A 25,195-nucleotide genomic window follows, 5' to 3' on the forward strand; every position below is an offset into this window, starting at 1 on the left:
ACTTTTTAAAAATAGACTTTATTACAATCATTGACGTTATCACAGCGGTGAATCTCTGAACAAAGACATGTCCCAGGGATTTAGAGAAAAACAAAAACTAAACTAAAGGGTCAGGAGTAATATCAATCAAAACATATGGATTAATGAAAACAAAGGATTAGCACTTCTAATCTAAAATTGTGAAATGTTTCATTGTTACTACCGCAAGATCCATTTGATGTCATGTCTAGCCTCCAGAGAGTCTCCCACACAAGCATCCACCCCTATCAGACAGGGAAAACTTAACGCTGTGAGGGGAAGTGTAAATAGTCAACTCAGGAAAATGTTGGGATCCAAGCTCCTGAAGTCTACAAAATGTTCACAGTGCTTATCTGAAAAAAGCTTCAGACTCCATCTGCTATTGTCTGACAAATACTCTGGGATCATCTGCCAGTTTTTTGGGCCTTCTAGTGTTACCAGCATTTGATGATAAATTACTTTATGTCAAGACTTCCCTCTATGTGGGCTGCCATTGTTTACAGTCCAACTAGCACCTTGAGAAACTAGAGTGGAGTTTGTGTCCAGAGAGAATTTGTGACACATTAATAATCCTAATATTTGTGTTTGTGTGTGCAGAGTGTTGGGACCAAGACCCCCATGTGCGTCCCTCTTTCTCCTGCATCCTGGAGCAGCTGTCGGCCATCGAGGAGGCAGTGATGGCCACCATGCCTCAGGACTCGTTCCACAGCATGCAGGATGACTGGCGAGTTGAGATCCAGGAGATGTTTGATGAGCTCAGGACCAAAGAGAAGGTAGGTTACAAACACATTCACAGACACACTATAACATCTATACAAACAGTGAAGACCTGCAGGTGTCTGGAGGCATGAAGTGGATGTGTTATGTCCTCTTCCCTCTCCTCTGTCTCACACTGTGGGAAACCTAAGTACAGAGTATTTAACAGTAACAGGCCTCTTATCCCACTGGTACTGTTCTCTGCTTCTTTCATCAATGATACATTTTTGGCTCATGTATTATTAAGATTCAGGCTAGCCATGCTGACTCTCTGGGGTCAGCTTTTATGGACTAAAAAGTGTAATTGGTTACTTTCAACGGACTAGCTAATCGCACGTTTAACAGAACGAGTCATTAATGCTGAGGTGCTTAAGCGTACTTCCCCTTGTTAAGACCTTAATCTGCTTCCTGTAGAAGTCTCCCGTCACTGGCTTAAAGAGCAAGGTTAATTAGTGTTTGGGGAAACAGCAGGATCAGCACATAGAGCCCAGTTGACTAATATGAACTACAAACAAACTTTTCAACACTGAGACCGAAGAGTTAGTATTTGTATTTTTGATTTATTGCATATATTCTACCTTGGACTTTCTCATCTGTGACATGAAAAATACATTTTTATGTATGTGTTGTGTAACTTGCAATAATCCAATTTAATCATTAAACACTATGAAGCTGGCTCAGAATATAAATATAAAGTTATATAAAGGTTTCAAAAATCAAGGGAAGGGTTTTTGAGCATTAGCCTAAATTTTTCCCATCACAGATTTCATAAGATTACTCGCAGAATTAGCCGCTACATCAGTAGATTTCCTGTAAACATCCCTCAGTAATCTGTGTCGAGGTGGGTGGCTGAAGGGGCTTGACTATAAAGCTGCTTCATGGAAGTCATCCAGTAAGGATTATTATTACTCAGCTGAGAGCAATTAAAGAGAAAATAGAGGGAGTAAAGAGAGCTAAACACACTCGTCTGCTCCCATGGCTTACTCATTGTAACACAGGCTGGAACAGCAGGCAGTAATCTCCTGAAACCAGGTTGTTACAGACAAAGTTATCTAATACACGGCAAACTCTCCCTCCTCACTTGTAGATCTCTGAGTGATGAAGCTTTTTCTCTCTGTGTCACTCAGCAACTTATTTTATTATTTTGTCCTAAAAGAAGGGTATCAGTACTTTTTTATTAAAACTGGTTAAATTCCCTAAATGTGAGATGATACAGATGTTGTTTGGTTTTGTTTATTCACCTAGAACAGTGGTGTCCAAACTTTTTCAAAGAGGGCCACATTTGATGTTGTCAGAATACCTCAGGGCCAGTGGCTCTGTGGAGACTTAGGAATCATAAAAGTTAGATATGAAATATCTATTTAATAACAATTATTTAAAAAGAAATCTCAATAAAACTGTGAGTAGGAAGTCCTCAGTTCTCCACAAGCCCTGTATACATTAGCAAACTGTATCTTCTTCTGGAGGAAAATGTTTTTCATTAGGGTCGGGCAATGTGGGAAAAATATTGTATCATTATTTTTCTATGGCAGGATCACGATCTGGATTTCATCGCACTTCTATTTCATGTTGTGTTTAAGACCTTTTCTGACCAGCAGACAACATTTTAAGAACAAAATAATTATTTTCCTGCGTTCTTAACATTTTTTATGCACCAAATTTTGCCTTTTCTGTACAATTTCATAATTTTGATCTTGTCTTGTGTCCTCTTTTGTGTCTTCTGAACTTTTAGGGTTCATCTAGAACATTTTCACATCATGATAAAACATGAATTTGAAAACCTGTCAATTGAAGAGTTCTTGTGTTTCTTCTTTATTGCCGTCTTGCAGAATTCCCAGTGTTTTGGCTTTTATACAAGTAGTCCAAATGAAGCTTTTTGAGACGTTTCTGGATTGACTTTAGTTTTGTTTGTGCACTTGAAAGAAATTGCAAATGTACAGATGATTCAGAAGGTGATTAATTTCTGTGCTATAAATAACACAATTTAAGATGGAAGCTTGGGGCCATAAATAAATGGACCTTGGGCTGCGATTGGCCCCCGGGCCGTACTTTGGACATGCCTGACCTAGAATATAACAGAGATTAATTCAAGGGAACGAATAATTACAAGTATTACGAATGGAGGGGGAATAAAATATGGATGCACGATATTATTGACACATTATCAGTATCGGCCAAGATTGGCTTTAAAATGAACTAGCGGATATCGGCCAACACGCCGATATTAGCAGATATAAATAACTGATAAAATAATGGGCTGCTGCACACATTTTGGGCTCATGTTTTAAGTTAATTTTGAATTTAAGCAGCAGTCTGTAAGGTACATGTAGCTGACTAATTTAGGCACATTTACTGTCAAAGAGTAAACCATTTTTTAAAATTTGGGTATAATTGCTGTACAGTTGTACTTTTCACATGTTCCCTGTGAACAGAGTTTCGGTTTACTTACTATGTCAATTTTGAAATTGGCCAATTGTGCCCTGGTTGTGGGTATTGTTATGATTGTCTCAGGGAGAGCATCATCCAAGTTTTAAGTAGGATGTATCTTTATGTATAAATTTAGTTTGAAAGCAAATGTCATAAATATATATTTAGTTTTAAGTATTAAGTATTTTTCTTATTTTGTACAAGAAATTAATGTTACATAACAAATGTGATCAGAGTATCACCATAATACTGTAGGCTAATTCAAATACAGAAGAGAATTGATGATCTCTGCAATTAGGTGTGCGGGGAAAAAAAATCGTTATCGGTAATCGGCTAAATGAGTTGTAAAATATCAGCTTATCAAGTATCAGTAAAAAATCCAATATCGTGCTTCCCTAGAAAGAGGGTGACAGAAAAACGTTCTAAAAAGATCTATAAGTAAGTGATTTTAATCTAAAGTGTTCATGTTATTCTGTGTATCTCTGTTTTAAATGAAGGAGTTCTTCAATGATTCAGCACTTCATCTCTAGAGCTTTGTCTGATGGACTGTTGCCAAACAAAATACATGAAATTAATGCAGCAACACCAGAGGTTTCCCATTTTTGGTTCTTTCTGAAACATGCTGTCACCCACAGAATTTCAAAATAAACATAAGGTACTTCTGATCAAATGAAAAAAGATAACCATGCAGTGAAGAAACTCATCCCATTATGCCCTCATCCCAGTATTTATGTTCTACTAGTAAGCTACATGAGGATAAATGGGGAAAGATGGGCAACTGGGGACAGTACATTACTGGGGTTATGAAGTGGGCTCCTGAGGGAGGCTTGACAGTTACCCCGGTGTCCTTAAACCATGATAGCTATAACCCCCCCATCACATCCACACAGGAAAGGGACAGGAAAAAAGAAAAGCTGGGAGAGGAGGCTGCAAAAGGGTGTGAGGAAAAGGACAGGGAAGGTAGAGCAAGGTTGAGAGGCCTGTTTGGGCTCAAGCTTACCCCTGCCAGGTTAAGCTGTATGCACCTCCTCTGCCCACTGCCCTGTTTTAATGAAGGAAGAGACTAGAGAGAGAGAGAAAGGAGATGAGAGGTTTTCCCTTTACCTTAAACTCGTAAAACTCAACCACTGACCGTTTGGGTTGGAAAGGTGGTTTTGTTATGCTGGTACCTGCCAAAGTAGCATTAAGCCGCTGGCTTGAAATATGCAAAATGGGCCATAGATATTTGGGACCTTGGCTTGTTTATAACTTTCACAACTCAGACTTCTGTTGTCATGATCTCCTGGGTTCATTTCTACCCCGTCTGCCAATTCAAGCATATTTCACTTTATTCCTTTCTTCTTCTTCTTTCAGGAGCTTCGTTCCAGAGAAGAGGAGCTGACGCGGGCTGCCCTCCAGCAGAAGTCTCAGGAGGAGCTGCTGAAGCGTCGAGAGCAGCAGCTTGCTGAGCGGGAGATCAATGTGCTGGAGAGGGAGCTCAACATCCTCATTTTCCAGCTCAACAAAGACAAGCCTAATGTGAAGAAGAGGAAGGGCAAATTCAAACGCTCCCGACTCAAACTGAAGGATGGAAATCGCATCAGCCTGCCCTCGGGTGAGTGTCTGCAGGTCTGGACTGAAAGTGAAGAGGAGAGTCGTTACTGGGTCTGAGGACGGGATAGAATGATGTGAGACGTTCACTGACTGACAAGCAAGTCTCTGCATAAGCTAATATCACTTTCAGGCTGCTCTGATTAGCTCGCAGTACGGTTCCTCAACAGTAATTGTCCTCTGTTTGGTAACGCACAAGCTGACTGAGATCATGAGGGTGTAGAACTTTTACATTAAATACTTTAGTAGTGAGTAAAAGTTATGTATTTGATCAATTTTGAGTGTCCCCCCCCTGAGATGGTATTAATCATGTTTTCTCTGCGTTGTAATGTTCAGACTTTCAGCATAAAATCACCGTACAGGCGTCCCCCTCCATGGACAAGAGACGAAGCCTTCACAGCACCAGCTCCTCTCCTCCCAGCAGTCCCACACTCATCCCAAGACTACGAGCCATCCAACGTAAGTTCAGCGATCTTCCATATTCAAGTTTTCCCCTGATTGTCTGCCTCATGTCTGTGTCTGAACTCTTGTGGTCCTGTATTAAGCCAGTCATAGTTCTCGGTTTTGTTTATCAAATAAGATCCAAAAAAGAAATAGAATGATTGTGAAGAAATCCCCTAATCTTTCAGAGAATTCCATGGGAACATGGGGGCAGTGTCCTTCACAATGACCGAAGCTGTGTGAACAAAGGACTCCAGAGCCAGAAGCAGTCAGCCAGTTGTTTGAACAGTTTGATAATGTTGTTAGTCACGCACCGACGCCCCTGCAATAACTGGAACAAATTCCTCCTGAGCGTTTATGTAAGATCCCGATACTCAGGCAGAGGGTGCACAGTGTTCGCCATTTGTCTCAATTAGCCCTGATAATGGATATGGATCAGAAATCCACAGAAATAGCTGGAGAAATTTCATAGAGGCATTCAAATCTGTAGGACTGCTGCAGAAAGTGTTTTCAAAGCAGTCTGAGGTTTCATTGAACTCTGATCAGTTGTATTGGCTCTGCTGGGAATTCATGCAGCTTATTTCAGTGTCCTGTAACATCCTGTAAATAAAGTAATCAGTCCCTCCAGGAAGTTGCGATATCGCGATCGCAACTATCAACGCAAATTCAACCACTCAGCACGATTTCTGTGCGGCCTTGCAATTTTACACAATCACCCCAACTTTACCGCAAATTTGACCAATCACCTTAGCCTCAGCTGCTGTATGTCATCGGTTTCGTCATCAATTTCACTTCCTTGGAACATAAACGTAAGTCCTCACTTGATCGAAACTTTTCAACAGCAAAACACACATGGAGAACGGGTGAAAAGCGAGGACAGCAGGCAGGACAAGTGACAATGACAACGTTTTTATATATAGTTACTCAAATACCCTTTTAGTATTAATAAGCTACAGATCATACATTTTGATTTTGTTGACGAGACGATGACGAGACAAAAGCGGACCGCCAGACATTAAGAATCCATTTTCCCCCGCTGTGCGTCTGATCTTTAGAAATAAAAGTGATTCATTCCTGAGACAGGATGAGTTATTATTTGAGGGGCACAGTGTTAGCTTGGTCTCTACCTGCAGCAGGTGTGCTTTATGAAGAAGAAGAAGAAGAAGAAGAAGAAGAAGAATGAAACGTACTTTATTAATCCCCATGGGGGAAATTCAATTTTTCCACTTGTGTTATTTTTGGTCATGCTACACACAGTTTTTCTGGTATATACATACAATCATGCACAAACATGCAGTGGACATGCACTTATGGAGAGATGTCAGAGTGAGGATGCTGCCAACAACCAGTGCACCCAGAGCAGTTGGGGGTTCGGTGGCACCTCTGCAGTGCCCAGGCAAGTGAACCAGCACCTCTCCAGCCACCAGTCCACTTGCCAAACTTGGTCCATATTGGGACTTGAACCGGCGACCCTTCGGTTAACAAGCCAAGTCCCTATGGACTTGAGCTACTGAGCTACTGCCGCCCCCCATGAACCAGCTCTCCCTGCCTCCATGCATCCGTCTCATCTTCATTGATGATTTTTACCCCCGGTGTGCGTTAGAGACAAAGACACAACCGGGGGACGTCTGTTTAATATTTGATGTTTGACATTTTTGATGCCATTACTGTAAAAAGCTCCACGTCTACAGCTTGATTTATTCCAGTTTGGTGATACATCAGACACCTTCAGTAAGTTTTGGTTCAACTGGGTGATTCAACTCCTTGTTGAAAGATGAAGATGCATTTCAGAGTGCCGTGAACTGACTGTCTGTCCAGTGCACCTGTCACTGCAGGTACATTCAAGGGCCGTCGTAAATGTGCAATACAGTCCTTTCATGGCATTTTTCTGTGAATCAAGAGAATCAAAATACAGTCACAGTGGTCACATCAAGAATGTTTTCTAAAAACAACTGTAATTTAGCGTATTTACTTGCCCCTGAGATGTTATTGGGGGAAAAAAGCAACAACAAAAAAATCGCAAAAATCCTTGAGGGTCTGAGTAATACAGCAAATAACACATAATAACATCCATGCACTATCAAGTGTAACACAGTCACTATGAAGGTGATTTAAAAACATTCGATGTGTCACACTGCTCATATCGGGTCAGGGTAACGTGTATGTTTCCTTCCTCAGTGCCGTCTCATGTGCAGAGAGACATTTTGCATGTTTACCAGCAGGATGTCGATCTGACCAGCGAGCTCACAGGCTACTGTGGTCACAGGAGGACAGGCAAGCTCTTGGCTAATCACACGCAGCGTGGCTAACAGCAACAAAGCGCTGCGTGTGATGTTTGGCTAACTTTGACCGTTAAAAGAGTCTGATGGTTTAACATCCGCCCGTCGTTGGGGTTTGTTTGTGTGGACGGCGAGGGTCTCCTGGTGTGTTGATCACAGCAACACTTGCATTTGCTGACAATCAAAAACTGAAAGGAGGAAGTAACAATGATGGAGGTTTGATGCCACAGACTTGGGCCAGTGTGCAGTTCATATTTGTTTTTGAATGCTGTTATATTTTATGTCACATATTTGATGATTTGACACTTTTTAATCCGGCTGGTCGTGCTGTTAAGTCACGTTTTCATATGATACATATTTTGGCCTGAGTCTGTTGCCATTGTGTCTTTGGTGGGTGCTGCCTTCCCTCATGACTCTGTAACAACTTCTCAACGACTAACAAACACCTGTATGAGGCTTTTATAACAACAACTCTTTGACTTTGGTTTCTGCTTGTTGGCTTTTTGATTTTGAATTAGTAAAAAAATTGGTGTTCTCTACTTTAAAAAGGGTCAAAAGGTTACCCTGAAAACTCCTGAAACAAACTCCTTCCCATCTACAAACCTACTACCATCCCTCCTGGAAAGATTGCTCCTGGGGTTTTACAATTGTTGGATACCTTTTTATAATCTCAGGAAAAGTCTGTCAGATTCCCAGCAACAGTTTGCAGCAGTCGTTGGGAGTCTGTCCTAACACTTGTGGTCACTGTGTCAACAGTTACTCAGGATGAGAGCAACCGTACATGGGGCCGCAGCACCCTCTTCAGGCCGGAGGAGTTCGATGATGTGAAAAAGGGAATCAAGAAGAAAGGAAGAACCTGGGGCCCCAGTTCAGTCCAGAGCAAAGAAAGGCCGGCGGCTGCTGAGAGGTACTGTGAACAAATTTAAAAATGATCATACATTCTAAGTGTTATTATAGTAAAACATCTTCAAAGGGATGTTTATTTCTTTTTTTTGTTAATAACCCGAAATGGAAGTCTCAACTTGGTCTGTGTAGCCTTATAGTCAGTCCCCTGTTGGTAAAATAGGAAAATGTGAGAGAGTGTGTGTGCATATTTGCCCGCATATTTGTTCACACATCTTCTATGGATGCCCGTTCACACTTTATTTATCTAAGCCTGAAGCATACATAAGGGGTGTAATAAGCAGTACCTTCCCCCATTCATCTCCCGTCCTCTCTCTCTTACTCTCTCTTAAACACATCTTCACACACACGCACGCACACACACACACACGCACACACACACACACACAAACACACACACAAACACACACAGTGGACATCTATGTTTTTAGTGTTGTTAATTTTATGTTATACATAAAAAAAAAAAATTGTATTGATTTATATTTCTGCTGATGTGTCACGGTGCCCAAAAATTCAACTCCTTGCGTGTGGTTTCAGAGTGCGTCCTCTGTCAGATGGCAGTAACCCGTGGTCCACCAGCCTGGTCAAGTCCCAGAAGTCAGTCCCCCTCGCTGCACTGTTTGCCGAACAAGGTGTGCAAAAAATCCTTTGTGATGTTGAACATATTGAAGTTTGTATGTACAAAACAATCCTTAATGCTAGTTGGCATTAACTTGGGTTTGGGCTGTGCAAGATATTGCCATTTCATAGTTTTCACAGTGTGAGCATTTTTGCAAAATTCTGTATTTTTTCACAATGAATAGGGGGAAAAGATTTGATGTAATAAAGCTATGCTTACTAATGCATGCATAAAATCTAACTCTTGATGGAGGCCTGAGTACAATCGCCATTTTGGTCAGTTAAGACACAGCTGAAGCCAGCTTTCAGCTACTCTCAGTGCCAATTTAATGGTAAAAAAAAAATCTGATTTTGGGATTTGTTTGGATTTAGGGAGGACATCCTGCAAATACAGGTACTGTGTAAAACATAAAGAGCAGTACAAGTATTTCTCCTTATATCGTGGAGGCTTCAATTCAGTAACTATAGCAGAAATGTTCTCAGCACTATTTCTTATAGTTTTGTCCTAAGAGGCAGTTAGGCTTGTGTTGCTGTCTATCAGTTATGTGTTCATAATGTCTGATTCCCACCTAATGTTTTTTCAGCAGGTAAAGATGAATCCTTCTCCCAAGAATGTCCAGACAGCAGCTCCAAGCCAAAGCAGCTCAAGTTCCCCAACCAGGTGTACATCGATCTACCTCTGTGGAGGGACGAGCAGCAGCCTCAGAGCCCTGCTGGGCTGGGAGATGCAGGGGTAGCAGGTCAGAACGGCCCACCGGACACCCCAGATGACCCCTACACCACCACATCCACCTCGTCCACCTCCACCACTCCACAGCTCACCCCCACTAACAGCCTGAAGCGGGCATCAGCTCGCCGCAAGACTGACTCTGTTCTGTACGGCTGCGGCTCGCTGCTGGCTTCGGTAGCGCTCGGTTACGACATACGGGAAGCTCTGAAAAACTGTGGGGAAGACTGCGAGCCTCAGCGTGAGGAAAAAGAGAAGAAGAAAAAGGAGGGCCTGTTTCAACGTGCAACCCGGTTCCGCCGCAGCACCTCACCGCCGAACGGTCGCCCCCGTAAAGACGAAGCATCGTCAAACCACACCTCCCCCCCATCCGTCAACCTCATCTCCATGTCATCCATCATAGAATGCAACTCCACTAAGTGTCTCATACAGTCTGAGGCTGAGGCGTCACAGTGTAACCATGGGAAGGTTGAGCTTGTGGCAGTCAATCATCACACAGAGCCAGCCAGACCGAGCCCCGCTTCATCCACTGAAGGCCAGACCAACAGGACTACTGCAAACACACAGACACCAGTGCAAACCCAAAGCAAGCTGCCGGAGCAGAACAACCACAACACAGGGACACGCCTGCGCAGAAAGAAATACACATCCAACCACAACAGTGAGTACAACAAATCAAGAGTAGAGGGAAGTACATCGTAACTGTGTGCTGACAAAATATTAATGCACCCACTCTGTCTCTGCGTGTCTGTTTCTAGCAAACGGCTCACCCTCTCTCCCGCCTCCAGCCACACAGAAGAAGCAAGAGAAGGAGAAGGATGGAGCGCAAGAGAAGCCCCCCAGTGGAGAGGCTTTCTCCAGACCCAGGCCGGTGTCTTTCCGGGCCAAACCCCACACCTGGGCCCTCCTGCGAGGACGCAACAAGAGCTATTCGCTGGGCCACTACTCTGGAGAGAAGACGGCACAAAACCTAAGTGTGGTGCTGTCCACGGACGTGGGGATGGGCTGCTCCCTGCTGGACATGGACACAGAGGGCCAGAAACGGGACTGCACTGTGCCGCTCTGCCGCATTCAGAGTTCCCCGGCACGAGCCTCCGTCTTCGAGCTGGAGAAGGAGTTCCTCTCTTAGGAGCCTGAGAAGTGATCTGCTTCGGTCACATTCTTCCTATACAGTCTAGAGTGTTCCAGAACGTACCGACATTCTTTTTGGCCTAAAACTCCTGGAGGGTTTAGAACCAGGCTGCCTTTTTTCATAGAACCCAGCTTGTGCTTAGGTCTAGAACATAGTGTCAGTGATCTAGAGTTGAAATGAGTGAGACCTCTAGAAGACACCTGTCACACAGAGGAGATCTAGAACGTGCATCCTGATCTCAGTCCGAGAACGTGTGAGGCCTTACACCCTGCCTTATTGTGTTCTAGAACAAACACACACACCAGCGCGTAGTTCTAAAATCTGAGTGGAACATTCCAGACCTGGATCAGCAGCACCTTCTCTGATCCAGTGGTCACCTCGCTCTCTCTCTTCCTTTGTCACCCTCTTCCTCTCTCTACTGTCAGTGCAGCTAAACGTTGACCGCTGCTGCAGCTTTCGCAACACAATACCCTCACCTTTTTATTTATATATATATTTTTATAGGTAATTTAATATGAAGAGACTTGACCTTACCTTAGCATCCAGCAGGACATTATTTCTATGTCAGTTTCAAAGTTGAGCAATCACACTTTTAGATGTTTTGACTTGAGAATCATGCATGCATGTACCCTTAAAATGTTGAACAAAAAAAAAATCATTATGCCTTGTTTGTAAATATTTCTTTTTATCCTTTATCAGCCTGATGCTGGCAGTTGTTTTGTATTTCTTATATATGCTGTTTTAAGACTGTTTTTAAAGTAAGCAATGCTGCAGTACAGATATGTGTTCTAGGTACCAGTTACATCCTGCGTTGTGTATTGCAGGAATGCCTTCCCACCAAGAATACCCTTAAAATTTGAGACATTCAGGAAGACAAACACAAGAAGTCTTAAAAAAACTAAATGTGGAAACCTGTCTTTTTAAAGTGGGGTAGAATTTGAAATGTCTGTAGAGGTCTTGTGTTGCTCATGAGGATTCTTCTGAGTATTTATAAAAACGTTTGTTTTCTGGTTCAGTCAGCACACTGCAGCAGAGCGGAGGAACACTTCAGCTACAAATGATGATGTCAGCATTTCTGCCTCAAATACATACATTTATAACGTATTCCCTTCGATGACAGCTGATTGCTGCAACTGTGACGGCACAGCATTATGATTTTAGTTTTAGACTAAATAGTGCACAGCCTGGGAGTGACCAGAACGCTTGTTTTCATTTTCAGACATGGGTCCAAACCAAGCGGCAACCTCCGGTCTCAAACTGAAGCCCATGCGGAACTGTTATAAATAGCAATTCATAGAGAATCCGCTTGAGGCTGGCTGCAGAAACACCGGAAACCACATAGACATGAACAGGAAAAGACGATCTTTGCAGCATTAATAAACATGTTTACAGCCTGGTTCAAAAAATTACTTGGATCTACAAAGCTAATTTCTCTCTATCAGCACACGCTGTACGGGGGTGAATTTACGTCACACTCTGCCTGGTTGAGTTCCGCATTTCCAATATGGCTGCCGCCGTCGATTGGGTTCAAAACAGCGCTCAGGAACAGATGGGTGACGTCACAGATACTACGTCTATATTTTATACAGTCTATGGTCTAAACATTGGTTACACGAGATAGAGAGTCTCAATTCCCTCACTATACTTATTCTACTATGGTCGGCTAAAAATTGCGTTCAAATCAACTTTTGTTTGTCTTGAAATCTAAACCTCATTACCCCAGTACCACACTGTCATTGCAAGTTGAATATACCTAAATTTAATTTTAGATTTCAGGTTTTCATCTCAGATTCTAACAAGATCAAGCTCAGGAAAGCTTGTCAAATCTGAAGACAGTTTTTGTCTTTAGACATTGAGTTCAAAGTTGACTCTGTCTCTGTAGAATGAATACTGTATCTTGTTCTTCGGTCACTCCCAGGCCTCTCTCTGAACATCGAACAAATAATTCTAACATCAATTGCTCATTGATAATTGTGTTCCCCAAACGTTTTGTTGCTGTCTTACATCAATCTATTTTTGATAAGCTCATTGGAAAATGTGACCACTTTTAAAGACAAAACCACAAGGGCTTATTTGTGACCTCTCAAGTGGTGTATATATAATTGTGATTGCAGATGTGTGTATCACTGTGGCATCTTTATGATTTAGAATGTGAAGTATTCCACTTTATGTATTTTATGACAACTGACTGTCAAACAAACACTGTTAACTGGATTTACCCTTCTTCTTCTTTTTTTGAAGAAATGAGGGTTGTGTGTAAATACCACAATGCACTGGTGCTGTACATTCCCCTCTAAACACTGTGTGTCAGTTGGAGGCTGAAGTCTGCTGTTTGTTGTCCACAGTCACATCTTTGTTGGCTGTGTACTAAACTTAACAATGTGTCGACAAACCCAAAAAACATTCCACTACATGAGACAAACTGCAGATGAATATTTGTGATACCAGTTAGCAATATGGTGCATTGAGGCTTCTGGCTATGGGACCAAATTTAACTCTACCAGCACTAAGGCATCACTGTCTTCAGGACCAAAACCACTAAATGAACTAGCTGCTAGTGAGAAGTTCTTACAAAGAAAACTATTCCACATAAAAAATAAAAAAAAACCTTCATAAACAACCTCAGAGGACCCATCGACTTCTCATCAAATAACAAGACTTTCTGTTAAATGCAACACCTTCTGTTAAGTCACTGAACATCTCTGCCACACTGAATGTGTCAGATTTTAGCTTTGAGTTCAGCTGTTTCAGTGAACAGTTCTTATCATTACAGTATTGGTTATTTCATGCCTGATTGATCAAGAGTACCAAGTTTATCAATATTTTTAATAAAGTCAAAATGAGACTAAGAATGGCTTTTTGTTTTTCTTTGAAGGCTGAATTAACAAATATGTTTCCTGCTGTTTTCTTCCATGTTAGGAAGTTTTGAAAGATGTGTTTAGGTCAAACATTGCAGCATTATTTGCAAATTCAAATGGCAGTTAATATGTGTTAATAAAATACTAGATGAGCCATAGTGTGTGTTTGTGTGTGTGTGTGTGTCTAGGGTTGCAAAGAGGTCGAAAATTTCCAGATTTTTTGGAAATATTCCAAATTAGAAACTTTCCATGAGAATTTACAGGGATTTATTGGATTTAACTGGGAATTGAGGGTTATTTAATAGAAAGGTATCATATCCAAGCATAAATATTTGTTTTGTTATAAGCAGAAATCCATCCAAAATAGAAATCATCTGTGCATGTGATTGAGGAATGCACAGTGCATGTACAGTCATGGCCAAAAGTTTTGAGAATGACACAACTATTAATTTTCACAAAGTCTGCTGTTTCAGTTTTTATAATGGCAATTTGCATATACTCCAGAATGTTATGCGGAGTGATCAGCTCAACTACAATTAATTGCAAAGTCCCTCTTTGCCTTGAAAATGAACTTTATCACCAAAAACACATTTCCACTGCATTTCAGCCCTGCCACAAAAGGACCAGCTAACATAATTTCAATGACACACAGGTGTCACACACATTAACACAGGTGTGGGTGTTGATGAGGACAAGGCTGGCGATCAATCTGTCATGATTGAGTGACTGGACACTTTAAAAGGAAGATGGTGCATGACACCATTGTTCCTCATCTGTTAGCCATGGTTACCTGCAAGGAAACACGTGCAGCCATCATTGCATTGCACAAAAAGGGCCTAACGGAAGTTTATAGCAGCGAGTAAGATTGCACCTCAGTCAACCGTCTATCGAATTATCAAGAACTTCAAGGAGAGAGGTTCAATTGTTGCCAAACAGGCTCCAGGGCGCCCAAGAAAGTCCAGCAAGCGCCAGGACCGTCTCCTGAAGGTGTTACAGCTGCGGGATCGGGCCACCACCAGTGCAGAGCTTGCTCAGGAATGGCAGCAGGCAGGTGTGAGTGCATCTGCACGCACAGTGAGGCGAAGACTTTTGGAGGAAGGCCTGGTGTCAAGGAGGGCAGCAAAGAAGCCACTTCTCTCCAGTAAAAACATCAGGGACAGACTGATATTCTGCAGAAGGTACAGGGACTGGACTGCTGAGGACTGGGGTAAAGTCATTTTCTCTGATGAATCCCCTTTACGATTGTTTGGGGCATCTGGAGGAAGGCTTGTTCAGAGAAGACGAGGTGAGCGCTACCATCAGTCCTGTCTCTTGCCAACAGTGAAGCATCCTGAGACCATTCATGTGTGGGGTTGCTTTTCGGTCAAGGGAGTGGGCTCTCTCACAATCTTGCCTAAAAACACAGCCATGAATAAAGAATGGTACCAGAACGTCCTCCGAGAGCAACTTCTCCCAACCATCCAAGGGTAGTTTGGTGATGAAGAATGCCTTTTCCAGCATGATGAAGCACCTTGCCATAAAGCAAAAGTCATAACAAAATGGCTCGGGGAACAAAACATTAAGATTTTGGGCCCTTGGCCAGGAAACTCCCTAGATCTTAATCCCATTGAGAACTTGTGGTCAATCCTCAAGAGGCGGGTGGACAATCAAAAACCCACAAATTCTGAAAAACTCCAAGCATTGATTATGCAAGAATGGACTGCCATCAGTCAGGATTTGGACCAGAAGTTGATTGACAGCATGCCAGGGAGAATTGCAGAGGTCTTGAAAAAGAAGGGTCAACACTGCAAATATTGACTTATTGCATGAATTCTGTGTAATTCTCAATAAAATCTTTTGATACTTATGAAATGCTTCTAATTGTATTTCATTATACCATAGAAACATCTGACAAAAACACCTAAAAACCCTGAAGCAGCAGACTTTGGGAAAATTTTATATTTGTGTCATTCTCAAAACTTTTGGCCATGACTGTAGGGGGTGTGCAGTAAGCAGTGTGCTATGTGCATGTGATTGAGGAATAGCATAGAACTGTATAATGAAATCTGGTTGTTTTAGTCAGGATTATGCTAAAAATATAATTTCCCCAACTATATTTAAGTTCCCTATTAAGAGCCAACCTTCAATTTAGTCAATTACCGGTTTACTCCCATTAATTCCAATGGAAAGTTTCCAACTTTAACCGTGTGTGTGTGTGTGTGAGTGATCCTACATACATTGGCAAACCAGTTGTTTAGTGATAATTGACCCCTTCCTGTTTGTGTCCCTAAAATAATATCCAACAAGTTTATGTTTGTCATTGTTACCCAGTAAATATATGAAAAACGGTCTATGTGTGGCCCCAAAAAGATACAGTAGCTACTGTGACCCTAAACATAAAAAAACAAGAAGTAGTGTGTTTGTGTGTGATTCCCAGCAAAGGTTTAGTAATTGTCCATGAGTGACCTCAGAAAGATAGTCAAACCAGTTGAAATGTGGCCCCCAAAGACAAAGTGACATATTTGGGACCCCAAATACATGTCTTTACATGTTTTTGGGGGTACCAAGTAGAAATGCCTTTTTTTGTGGACTAAGTAAGATATAAAAAAATGTCCATGTGTAACCCCAGAAATCAGAAAAACCAATAGTTTGTGGTCCCTAGAGAAATGGACCTGTTTTTGATTGTTGACCCCAAAAAACATGAAAACAAGTATGAGTGTGTTTGTCTTTGATTCCCACACAGATAGACAAACCAGTTTGTGTGTGAGCCTCATATAAATTGTATCAAAATAGGGACAAGATAACAGGTCTCCAACGTGAGTCCAAACGTCTAGAGCTCCCCCTGGTGACTGGCTGAAGTATAGGTCATAAAGTCTGTCTCTTTTTTAGCTCAGTTGCTGGAGCAGGCGGCCTTTGTACAGAGGCTACAGTCCTTGTTCCAGGGTCTTAGGATCTATTCCCAGTCCTGGCATGATATAGTGAAAGTCATTCTCCCGTCTCTCTCAAGCTATCCTATCAGAATACATGCAAAAGAGCCCTAATGAAATCTTAAAAAAAAAAGAATCTTACTCAAGATAACTGAATCAACCAATGTGTCTTTATTTGTAATGTGAAACATACAACAAGACATTTGGAATGGTCCAGCGCAAATTTGTGCATTTAAACAGTTTCAGATTTACACCAAGGCGCTTCTCTGAAAGTCAAGTTGTTGCAGGTGGATGAAATACAGACCATTTTGAGTTTGGCAGTACATAAAAGAGAAAAAGAGTCAGATTGCACCAAGAAAAATCTAAGTTAGTGTTTTAGTAAATGTAAGTGACTGGTTATAACTGTATGACACAACATTAGTTTGTCAACATTCATGGTTTAAAGAGTAGCAACAAATTAAGTCCAAATATTAAATGATTAAGACAAAATAATCCAAAATGCTCTTTGAAGTTCTCTTAAAGTGCAGCACATTTTTTGGCCCTTTTTTGTCTGAAGCCGTCGAGGTAGCGGTGAAAAGGAAATGTAAACTGATGGAAGTCCAGTCCTTCGGTGTATCAGGTTTGAAATGTGTCTGCAGCAAAGAGGAGAAGAAAGACAAAGACGAAGAGAGGGACAAAAACATTAATAAACTGCACAAAGGGATAACTATCGAGGGATACATTAGCACCAGTCTACACCGTGTTGAACATCTAAAAATAGTGTCGAGGGTGGGGTAAGCACAGGTAATTATAGTCATTGTGGAGAAAATCTCCTGCTAAGATTTCTCCTCCAGGAGTTTCATTTTCCCTCCCTTCTTCTGTCTCACTGCCTGGGGGGGTTGTTCTGTGACAGCCGATATGTGACTTCTCATTGGGTAATCTTTTGTTACAACAGAGAGGTTTCCTTTCACTCGCTAACGATACTGTCCAGCTGGTCTGTGAGGAGCACTGACACAGTCAGACAAAGCTCAAACCTGTAACATTCTCACGGGTAAATTAGCTCCTTTTTTTATATGCTGCAGGAGGATTCTTCATTCAGACAGTGATCTGCTCTGATGGGGCTTTACTTGTTTTACACATATCAATAAATCAATGTTTATTTGTTTACTGCCAAATCACAACAAATGTTATCTCAAGACCCTTTTACAAACATAGCAGGTCTAGACCATACTCTATGTTAAACTATTTACAAAGACCCAACATCAAGACAGGATACGATCCAGTCCCCTCTTACTGTCAGGACTCGATCTTATCTCATCTTAATCCACCATGAGCGTTGAACCTCGCTGTATTTAGCTAGTTACAGCAGCCAGAAAAAACTTCATTCTAACAGGCAGAAACGTTGAGCAGAACCAGACTCATGTTAGACAGCCATCTGCCTCAAGCGAGTTGGGGTTGGAAAGAGGGATAGAGGAGAATAATATATGTTTCCCATGTGCAAAAAGTAATCAGGTGGAGTCACATCCCAAATATGTGCACTGCAAATAATTTGGCACTTGCCAAGATTTTAATTCTTAGATTGAGACATGTTAGATGAATGACCTTGTTTTTAGAGGTATTTACTTGTTTTTAATCTTTGTATGTAATGTTGAATCTTAAATTGATTATGAACATGTCTTTTTTGTCTCAATTAGTATGGGAGTCTTAAATCGAGTGAATGACTGTTAAAACAAGCTACATTGGTTGTCTCACCTAAAGGCTCATCAAAATAAAACTTGTTTCAAGATTGAGTAAAAACTTCAAGTTGCTTGAATTAAGAATAAAACATAAGACATCTCTTCAAGACACAACTCAGCTTGTATCTTATTGATTGCTCATAGTTCTGCTGTGCAAAATGGTAATATATTCATTTTGGTTTGGCTGTAAAGACTGTTTTAAATGTCTTGAAGTATGCATCAACCCTGAGCCACTATTAATCGTGTTCTTGATGTTATATGTTGTTAATCCTGACATTTATTAAATGTTGCCAGTAATCCAGCTTTGTTGTGGTTTCTGTAGAAACATTTAAGAGGTATATTCTAAGAATATGAACTGGTTTAAAGATTTTAGTTTTAAATAGATTAGGGATTATTTCAAGATGAGCCAGTTTATATCAAGAAACAGCGTAATCATAGTTTTCTAATAGTGAGTCATTTTTTACTTAAATTTGTGTTTTTCTTGTCCCCAGGCCTTAATTTGATCAAATCAAATATAGAAAATACATAAATGAGATCGTTTTTGCTTATATTCAGTACACTTCACTTATAACTGTGCTGTAGGAAATTTGTCTTCAAGTAGTTTGAGCTAAAAATCAGCATATTCTACTTATTTCAACCCTTAGTAATACTTTTCAGAGCCTGCTTATTTCTAGATTTAACAATCTAATTTTAAGTTTTCTTATCAAGTAAAATGAACTCGCTGCATGGACAGATCATTTCACTAGTTTCAAGAATTTTTCACCTTGAATTAAGTTTTTTTTACCCTATATTTAAGCTACCCTTTTTTGCAGTGTAACATAATTGAAGTCCCCCTTTTAACAACTGCTCCTCAAACTGGCACCGATAACTGATGCTCTTTTTTATGTATGTTCAGCACTTTGTAACTTTCGTTTCTAAAGTGCTTTACAATTAAAATCCACTCACATCCAAATCACATTGTATTGATTAAAACTTAATTGCAGCGACAGATGTTGTATTTGCTGTCTAGGCCTCAACCCCATCAGTCCTCACAGATTTATTTGACGTGAAATTGAGAAGTGATGAAAGTCTATCCTAAAGCCTCTTAGCCAGACCCTGAGGGTGGTTGTGAGGCTCTAAGTTCAAGTGCAGCACAGGTGCAGGGGCAGAGTAGAGTGAGTGACCGGACACCTTGCAGCTCAAATAGACAACCACATTAGGAGACCACGTTGTTCTTTGATTGTGAGGTCGACGAATGGGAAATGTGAAAACAGTGGAGCTCGAGTTTCCTGCTTGAACTAGCTTGCGTGTAACGCTCCATTTAATACTATATTTAGAGAAAATTCATAAACTAAAACAATTAAATACATGAAAAACTGTCTCATGACATTGACTGATTGCTGCAAACATGATTTTAAAGAATATGCTGAATTGCAGACCTTCCTAGTATTGGTACGTCTACCACAAGTCAGGGTCTGAGAACATCAGCCCACCTTTGCATAAGACTGTGTTTGTTCATACCTGTATGATCAGAGCGCAGTGACACACTTCACAGAGCCTCGAGTGCTGCTCTTGGCCTGGCGGGGGATGGTGGTCTGGGCTTGGAGGCAGTATCTCTCTTTGTCTTTCAACTCTCTCAGAGTCAGCTTGTTGGAGCAGCACTCCATCTCAAACACCACCTGAACAGCAGACAACACAGACCAGGAGAGGATCAGGGGGAAGTTGGGTTTGAAGTGGATCACACAGTTATGCTTGGGAACAGTGTTTACAGAAGATATTGTGCACTTTTGGAGAAAGTTCAGACTTGAATAACTGTCTTTCATGCCTCCTCTAGCTCTTCTTCTTCTTCATTTTCTTTATTACAGTAGCAGCACAATTTAGAAAGTCATATATTTCTGATGAAATGTTAGATACGGGCTACAGGAAACCCATGTGTGCTGCTCTGATGTTAATGCCCTTATTGCTTAAATCAATCAATCAATCAATCAAGCTTTATTTATATAGCACTTTTCATACAAATCAAATGCAACCCAAAGTGCTTTATAGCGATTGAAAAACAAGAAAGAAGCAGAAATAAAACAATCGCAAGACATATTAGGGGAAGATAACAATAATAACAATAATAACAATAATAAAAAATATTATTATTAATAATAATAATAATAATAATAATAAGAAGAAGATTTAAAAATTAAAATAACAAAAAATAAAATAGAGACTAATGCACACCAAAATAAAATATGTGTAATTAAAATAAGTTGAAGCATCAAAATTAAGAATACAAATAGTTAAAATAAATAGATTTAAAAAGGGTAAGGATAAGAGTTGAAAATAAAACTAAAGCTAAAAATATCAATAAAACTGAGTAGATAAATAAAAATAAACGAATGAATAAATGTGTTAAATAGATAATACATAAGTAGAATAAAATAACAGTTAAAATTGCTAAAATAATAAAGCAGCATTTAAATCAATATTACAGTAAAAGTTAAGTAATATAATTGTTAAACCCTATAAGCCAGACTGAATAAATATGTTTTTAGTTTACGTTTAAAAGTCTCAATATCTCCATCAGCTCCTCTCAGATCCTCCGCCAGGCTGTTCCATAGTTTAGGAGTGTAGTGGCTGAAAGCAGCGTCACCAAATGTTTTGTTCTGCTCTGAGGAACAGCTAAAAGAGAGGAGCCGGAGGATCTGAGAGGCCTTCCTGGTTTATACACTAAAAGCAGTGAAGTGCTAATTATTTTGCTAACTGACCGAGAATTGATCTTAAACAATGTTGATGTTTTGGGATAACTGTTTCAGTATACAACAAAACCAAAACTGCTTGAGGACATGACTTGAAGTCATCCTAGAGGTTAATAGTAGTTGTCACTTACAGCCCTGAAACCATACAGGTGCATAACTTACAATATAACTATGTGTTAGCTATACTTTGTATAACTATTAATACAAACATATAATAAGTACAACATTATTTACAGATTTACAATGAAATCAGAGTTCTGAATCAAACCTGAACAATTAAATTGAGCTTTCCAGGAAAAAGAGCCCAAACAATAAGCCCGTTTAAGTCACATAACTTTGTATGTTTAAGTGTGAGTCTGTGTGTTTACCTCCTCTCCACTGGTGTCTGTGAGGTAGATCTTGAAGTGCAGATTGTGTGGCATCTTCCTGACAAGAACTTTGGGAGGCCTAGGCGTACCACGATCCCATGCTCTGTGACATTCAGCTTCAGGACAGGAGGGCTGATTTTGGCTGCAGACGTTAGGATCACATTAGTTGACAGATTAAGAAAATGAAATTAAAAGTAGGGTTTTTTTTCTTCTATTTTTTGATTAGGTTCCATAACTTAAAAAGAACACATTGTATGTTGATTTGTGAGAGAATGTAGTCTACACTTACTGTCCCAACGCGGGCTGAATCTGGTGAGAGAGCCCAGGCTGATTTGGTGGAGGGCAGTGAGGAAGCATGAACTCGGCGTAGTACCACTCACTGGCGTCAGAGGTCACGCTGCTGAGGTCACAGTGGTGCTTCTGGATCCCCTGACAGCCTTCCACATCCAACCATTCAGGCTCTCCATAACTGAGGAGCGATTAGACAGACACAAACACAGAGAGGAGGGACGTTAAATCCAGGGATCAACAGCTGATGGTTTCATTTACTTTGTTAGCATTCATTCTAACATCATTTTCCGTCTGGTCTTGAAAGTTGGGATATACTAGATGTAGAAGTAGAAGCACCGTGTAGAAAGAAAATCTAAAAAAAGACTGAGAGGTCGAAATAAATCCTTTTTTTGTACACATATATTCTTTGATGGATGACTAATTATGCACTGTATACACGAAGAGTGTGTTTGTGTGTGTGTAAAGGCTCACATCTTCCACTGGACGTAGTACTGCAGTGGGCTGCTGGTGTGCTTGGAGCCCAGCGCAGGATGTTTTTATAGTCCACAGAGTCAAACCTCACCTGGGTGGGCGGAGCCAGCATCACCGGAACTGTGGACATATAATTGATACATGGTGGTTTATGAGAAGATAAGAGCAACAATTCAAGTCATAAAGAAGAAAAAGAAAGCTGATTATGTTATGAGGAAGCTCCTTCGTAGAACGCATTAAGAAGACTTACAGGTTAGACTGGATTAAAACTAACACAAAGGAGGAATAGAAAAGCAGAGAGCACACATATTTGTTAGTGTTAATGTGTAGTATACTCAGTATAGTCTACAACTGTTGTTTGGTTTCATCCCAGATTTCTTCTGCAATGTTTAGTTCGATTAAGATATGTCCTGGTTTTTCTGTCTCTTTTCTTTCTCTACATGTAAAGGGGAAAATATGGAACACACATGTATTCACAGAGCATAAATATTTTTAAAAGCAAACTCAAGACCTACTGTTTTAGTGTCGCTTTAACTGAGTTTTATTTTTATTATTAACAGTTTAATTTATTTATTTATTTATTTATTTATTTATTTATTTATTTATTTATTTATTTATTTATTTATGTATCATCTATTTCAAATTTTAGTAAATTTTATTCTCCTTTTGTAATTTAGTACTTATGTTTTATTTTAAGTATAGCATCTTATGTTCTTTTAATGGTTTCATATTTTAGTGTTTTATTATCTTAGAAATGTATTTTATTTTGGTGATTTTAATTTCTGTGTTGAGTTTTAACATCTTATTTTACTTCCAGTGTTTCTCTTTAAGATATCATGAGAGCTTTTCCTCAGTTCGTTCAGCAACTTCTTTTTATTTTTATTTATTTTATTTTATCTTAATTGTTTTTATTACTATTGTTGCATATATTATCTTCTTAACATTAGGATAGTGGGTGGGTTCCGGGTCGGGGCTGGTGGTGGGATCTTTTCTTAATTTATTCTATTTTGGTTGTTTTTATGTACAGCACTTTGTGTTACAATGTCATTGTATAAAAAGCGCTTTATAATTAAAGTCGATGGATGGATGGATGGATGGATGGATGGATGGATGGATGGATGGATTGATTAATTGATTAATTGATTAATTGATTAATTGATTAATTGATTGATGACTGTTTTGTTGCATTATATCCATACATCTTCAACTGATTTACTCTATCATATTACGATTTCTCTAAGATCAGTGACAAAGTGAGACAAATGAATAACTTTCCTTGCACTGTAGTCAACAAATTCAAGTATCTAAATGGAAAAGTTCTCTTTTTTCTGCTAAGAGAGACTCTGTACCTCCTGGAACAGAGCAGCGTCTTTCAAAACCTGCCGGAGAAATGAACTTCTTGATCTCTGGAGAGTTTTCTACACTCTACCATTCTCCTTCCTCTACCTCTACCTCTACCCTGACCCGAACCACAGGTCTTAATTCAACTCTCCATGTTTAGTGTTAACTGTTTAAAACTAAAATGTTTTTGGCTGTAACACTTCTACTTTCTATTGCAAACTATGTTATTTTAAACTTGATTAATTTGGTGGCACAGAACACACTTAGGATATAACTACACAATATATAACTCAATTTTGTGTCAGTGCTTGTTGCTTTTGAGGCTGTTTTGTTATTATTATTATTATTATTATTATTATTATTATTATTATTATTATTATTATTATTATTATTATCATCATCATTATTATTATTATTATTATTTATGACATTTTATCTTGAAGTGCAGCAGAACACAATATAGCATTTTTTAGTAAATTACACAAGATGTTCAGATTGTAACAGGTGTGTATAATCTGAATAAATTAACAATTTTCATGAGTCACCAGATTCAAAGTTGCACTCTACACCTTTTAGGTAAAAAAAAAAAAAAGCAACACTGTTCTTTCAAACATATGAAGGGAGCGAAAAGGAAAACTAAACAGTGAAGTTCAAATCAGAATAATCATTATAATTTAAACAGACAATGACAAATAATATCCACGTCTTAAACTAAATTAAAATGACCATAAATCAAGATGAAATCGAACATAAATTTACTTGAAGTGCGACACAGACCCTGAGACTCTCGAACAGCACAGCTCCGAGAAGCAGACGGTTCATGGTTGTTGAAGCTCCTGGTAGACAACAGTCAGGCCGACATACAACAAGCCACAGTTCACTGATGCTGCAGACAACATGCACCAACCTTTAACATGCACCAACTTCCCCCTTCCCCAACTTCCATGATGCACAAAACCTTTTATGGTATATAGGACACGACAGAGACACTGCGACAATGTTACACAGCTCAATACAGAAGTACGTTTTTGAGTAATACACATGTGACGACACATGACGAACCACTGCACAAATGTTCCAGCATTACCTGTGCTGTACCTCAGAGCTTACACGTAATGAAGCAATCACTGACTTCACAGTTACATAGGAGTTCCAGTTTCCTTTATAGTCATAACTTGGACATGATGGAAATGTTTAACTGATCTGGAAGCTGTATTACTCTTTGTTTCTGCTCCACTTGAGAATAAACTACTATAATTGGCAGAAGAAACAACTGCACCGACACATCAATCATGACCAAATATGAATCCACATTGACCAAGCTAAATATGGCAACAGTGCCAGGAAAAAGTGCCTTTAGCAGGCGGTAACCTCGAGCAGCACCAGACTCATGGTTATCATTGAATCCCAGCACCCCTAAAATGTGAGAATTTTTTTTTTTTTTTTACTGTATGTCTTTTTTAACATGCTACAAATTTTTCAAAACCATACAGTACTTGGTTGAAACGTAATATTTTAACAACAAAAATAAAGCAGCTCCATTTCTGTTAATGTGTTTTACATGTTGTGCATTGCATTTCAAATGAAGTCAAAAAAATAACTCCAATGTCAATTTTTTGTATTTTTTG

General features: G+C 39.8%; 2 protein-coding genes across 4 annotated transcripts in view; one reads left to right on the plus strand and one right to left on the minus strand.

Moving 5' to 3' along the window:
* The window catches only part of map3k21 (mitogen-activated protein kinase kinase kinase 21), a 33,078-nt gene extending 19,335 nt beyond the window's left edge, over window positions 1–13,743 (plus strand). The window contains exons 4-10 of one of the 3 annotated variants that reach the window (XM_034681464.1): window positions 616–791; window positions 4,555–4,795; window positions 5,128–5,250; window positions 8,268–8,418; window positions 8,952–9,046; window positions 9,620–10,420; window positions 10,518–12,286. In XM_034681464.1, coding sequence (XP_034537355.1) covers window positions 616–791; window positions 4,555–4,795; window positions 5,128–5,250; window positions 8,268–8,418; window positions 8,952–9,046; window positions 9,620–10,420; window positions 10,518–10,888 — 1,958 coding nt within the window. In that variant the 3' untranslated portion in view covers window positions 10,889–12,286. Of the gene's footprint in view, window positions 1–615; window positions 792–4,554; window positions 4,796–5,127; window positions 5,251–8,267; window positions 8,419–8,951; window positions 9,047–9,616; window positions 10,421–10,517 lie in introns of all 3 variants that reach the window. The other 2 variants (XM_034681463.1, XM_034681465.1) reach the window with 2 other exon arrangements.
* A 3,060-nt stretch (window positions 13,744–16,803) lies between these two features.
* il22ra2 (interleukin 22 receptor, alpha 2) lies at window positions 16,804–24,615 on the minus strand. The gene is given in 10 exon segments (XM_034682227.1): window positions 16,804–17,287; window positions 19,871–20,028; window positions 21,465–21,547; window positions 21,550–21,606; window positions 21,754–21,774; window positions 21,777–21,830; window positions 21,833–21,933; window positions 22,227–22,269; window positions 22,272–22,348; window positions 24,328–24,615. Coding segments are annotated over 9 exon segments (648 nt in total). The 5' UTR covers window positions 24,390–24,615; the 3' UTR covers window positions 16,804–17,287; window positions 19,871–19,878.
* Window positions 24,616–25,195: the final 580 nt, after the last annotated feature.

The sequence above is a fragment of the Notolabrus celidotus genome, chromosome 4 (assembly GCF_009762535.1).
Source record: "Notolabrus celidotus isolate fNotCel1 chromosome 4, fNotCel1.pri, whole genome shotgun sequence".
In the NCBI taxonomy this organism is placed as follows: domain Eukaryota; kingdom Metazoa; phylum Chordata; class Actinopteri; order Labriformes; family Labridae; genus Notolabrus; species Notolabrus celidotus.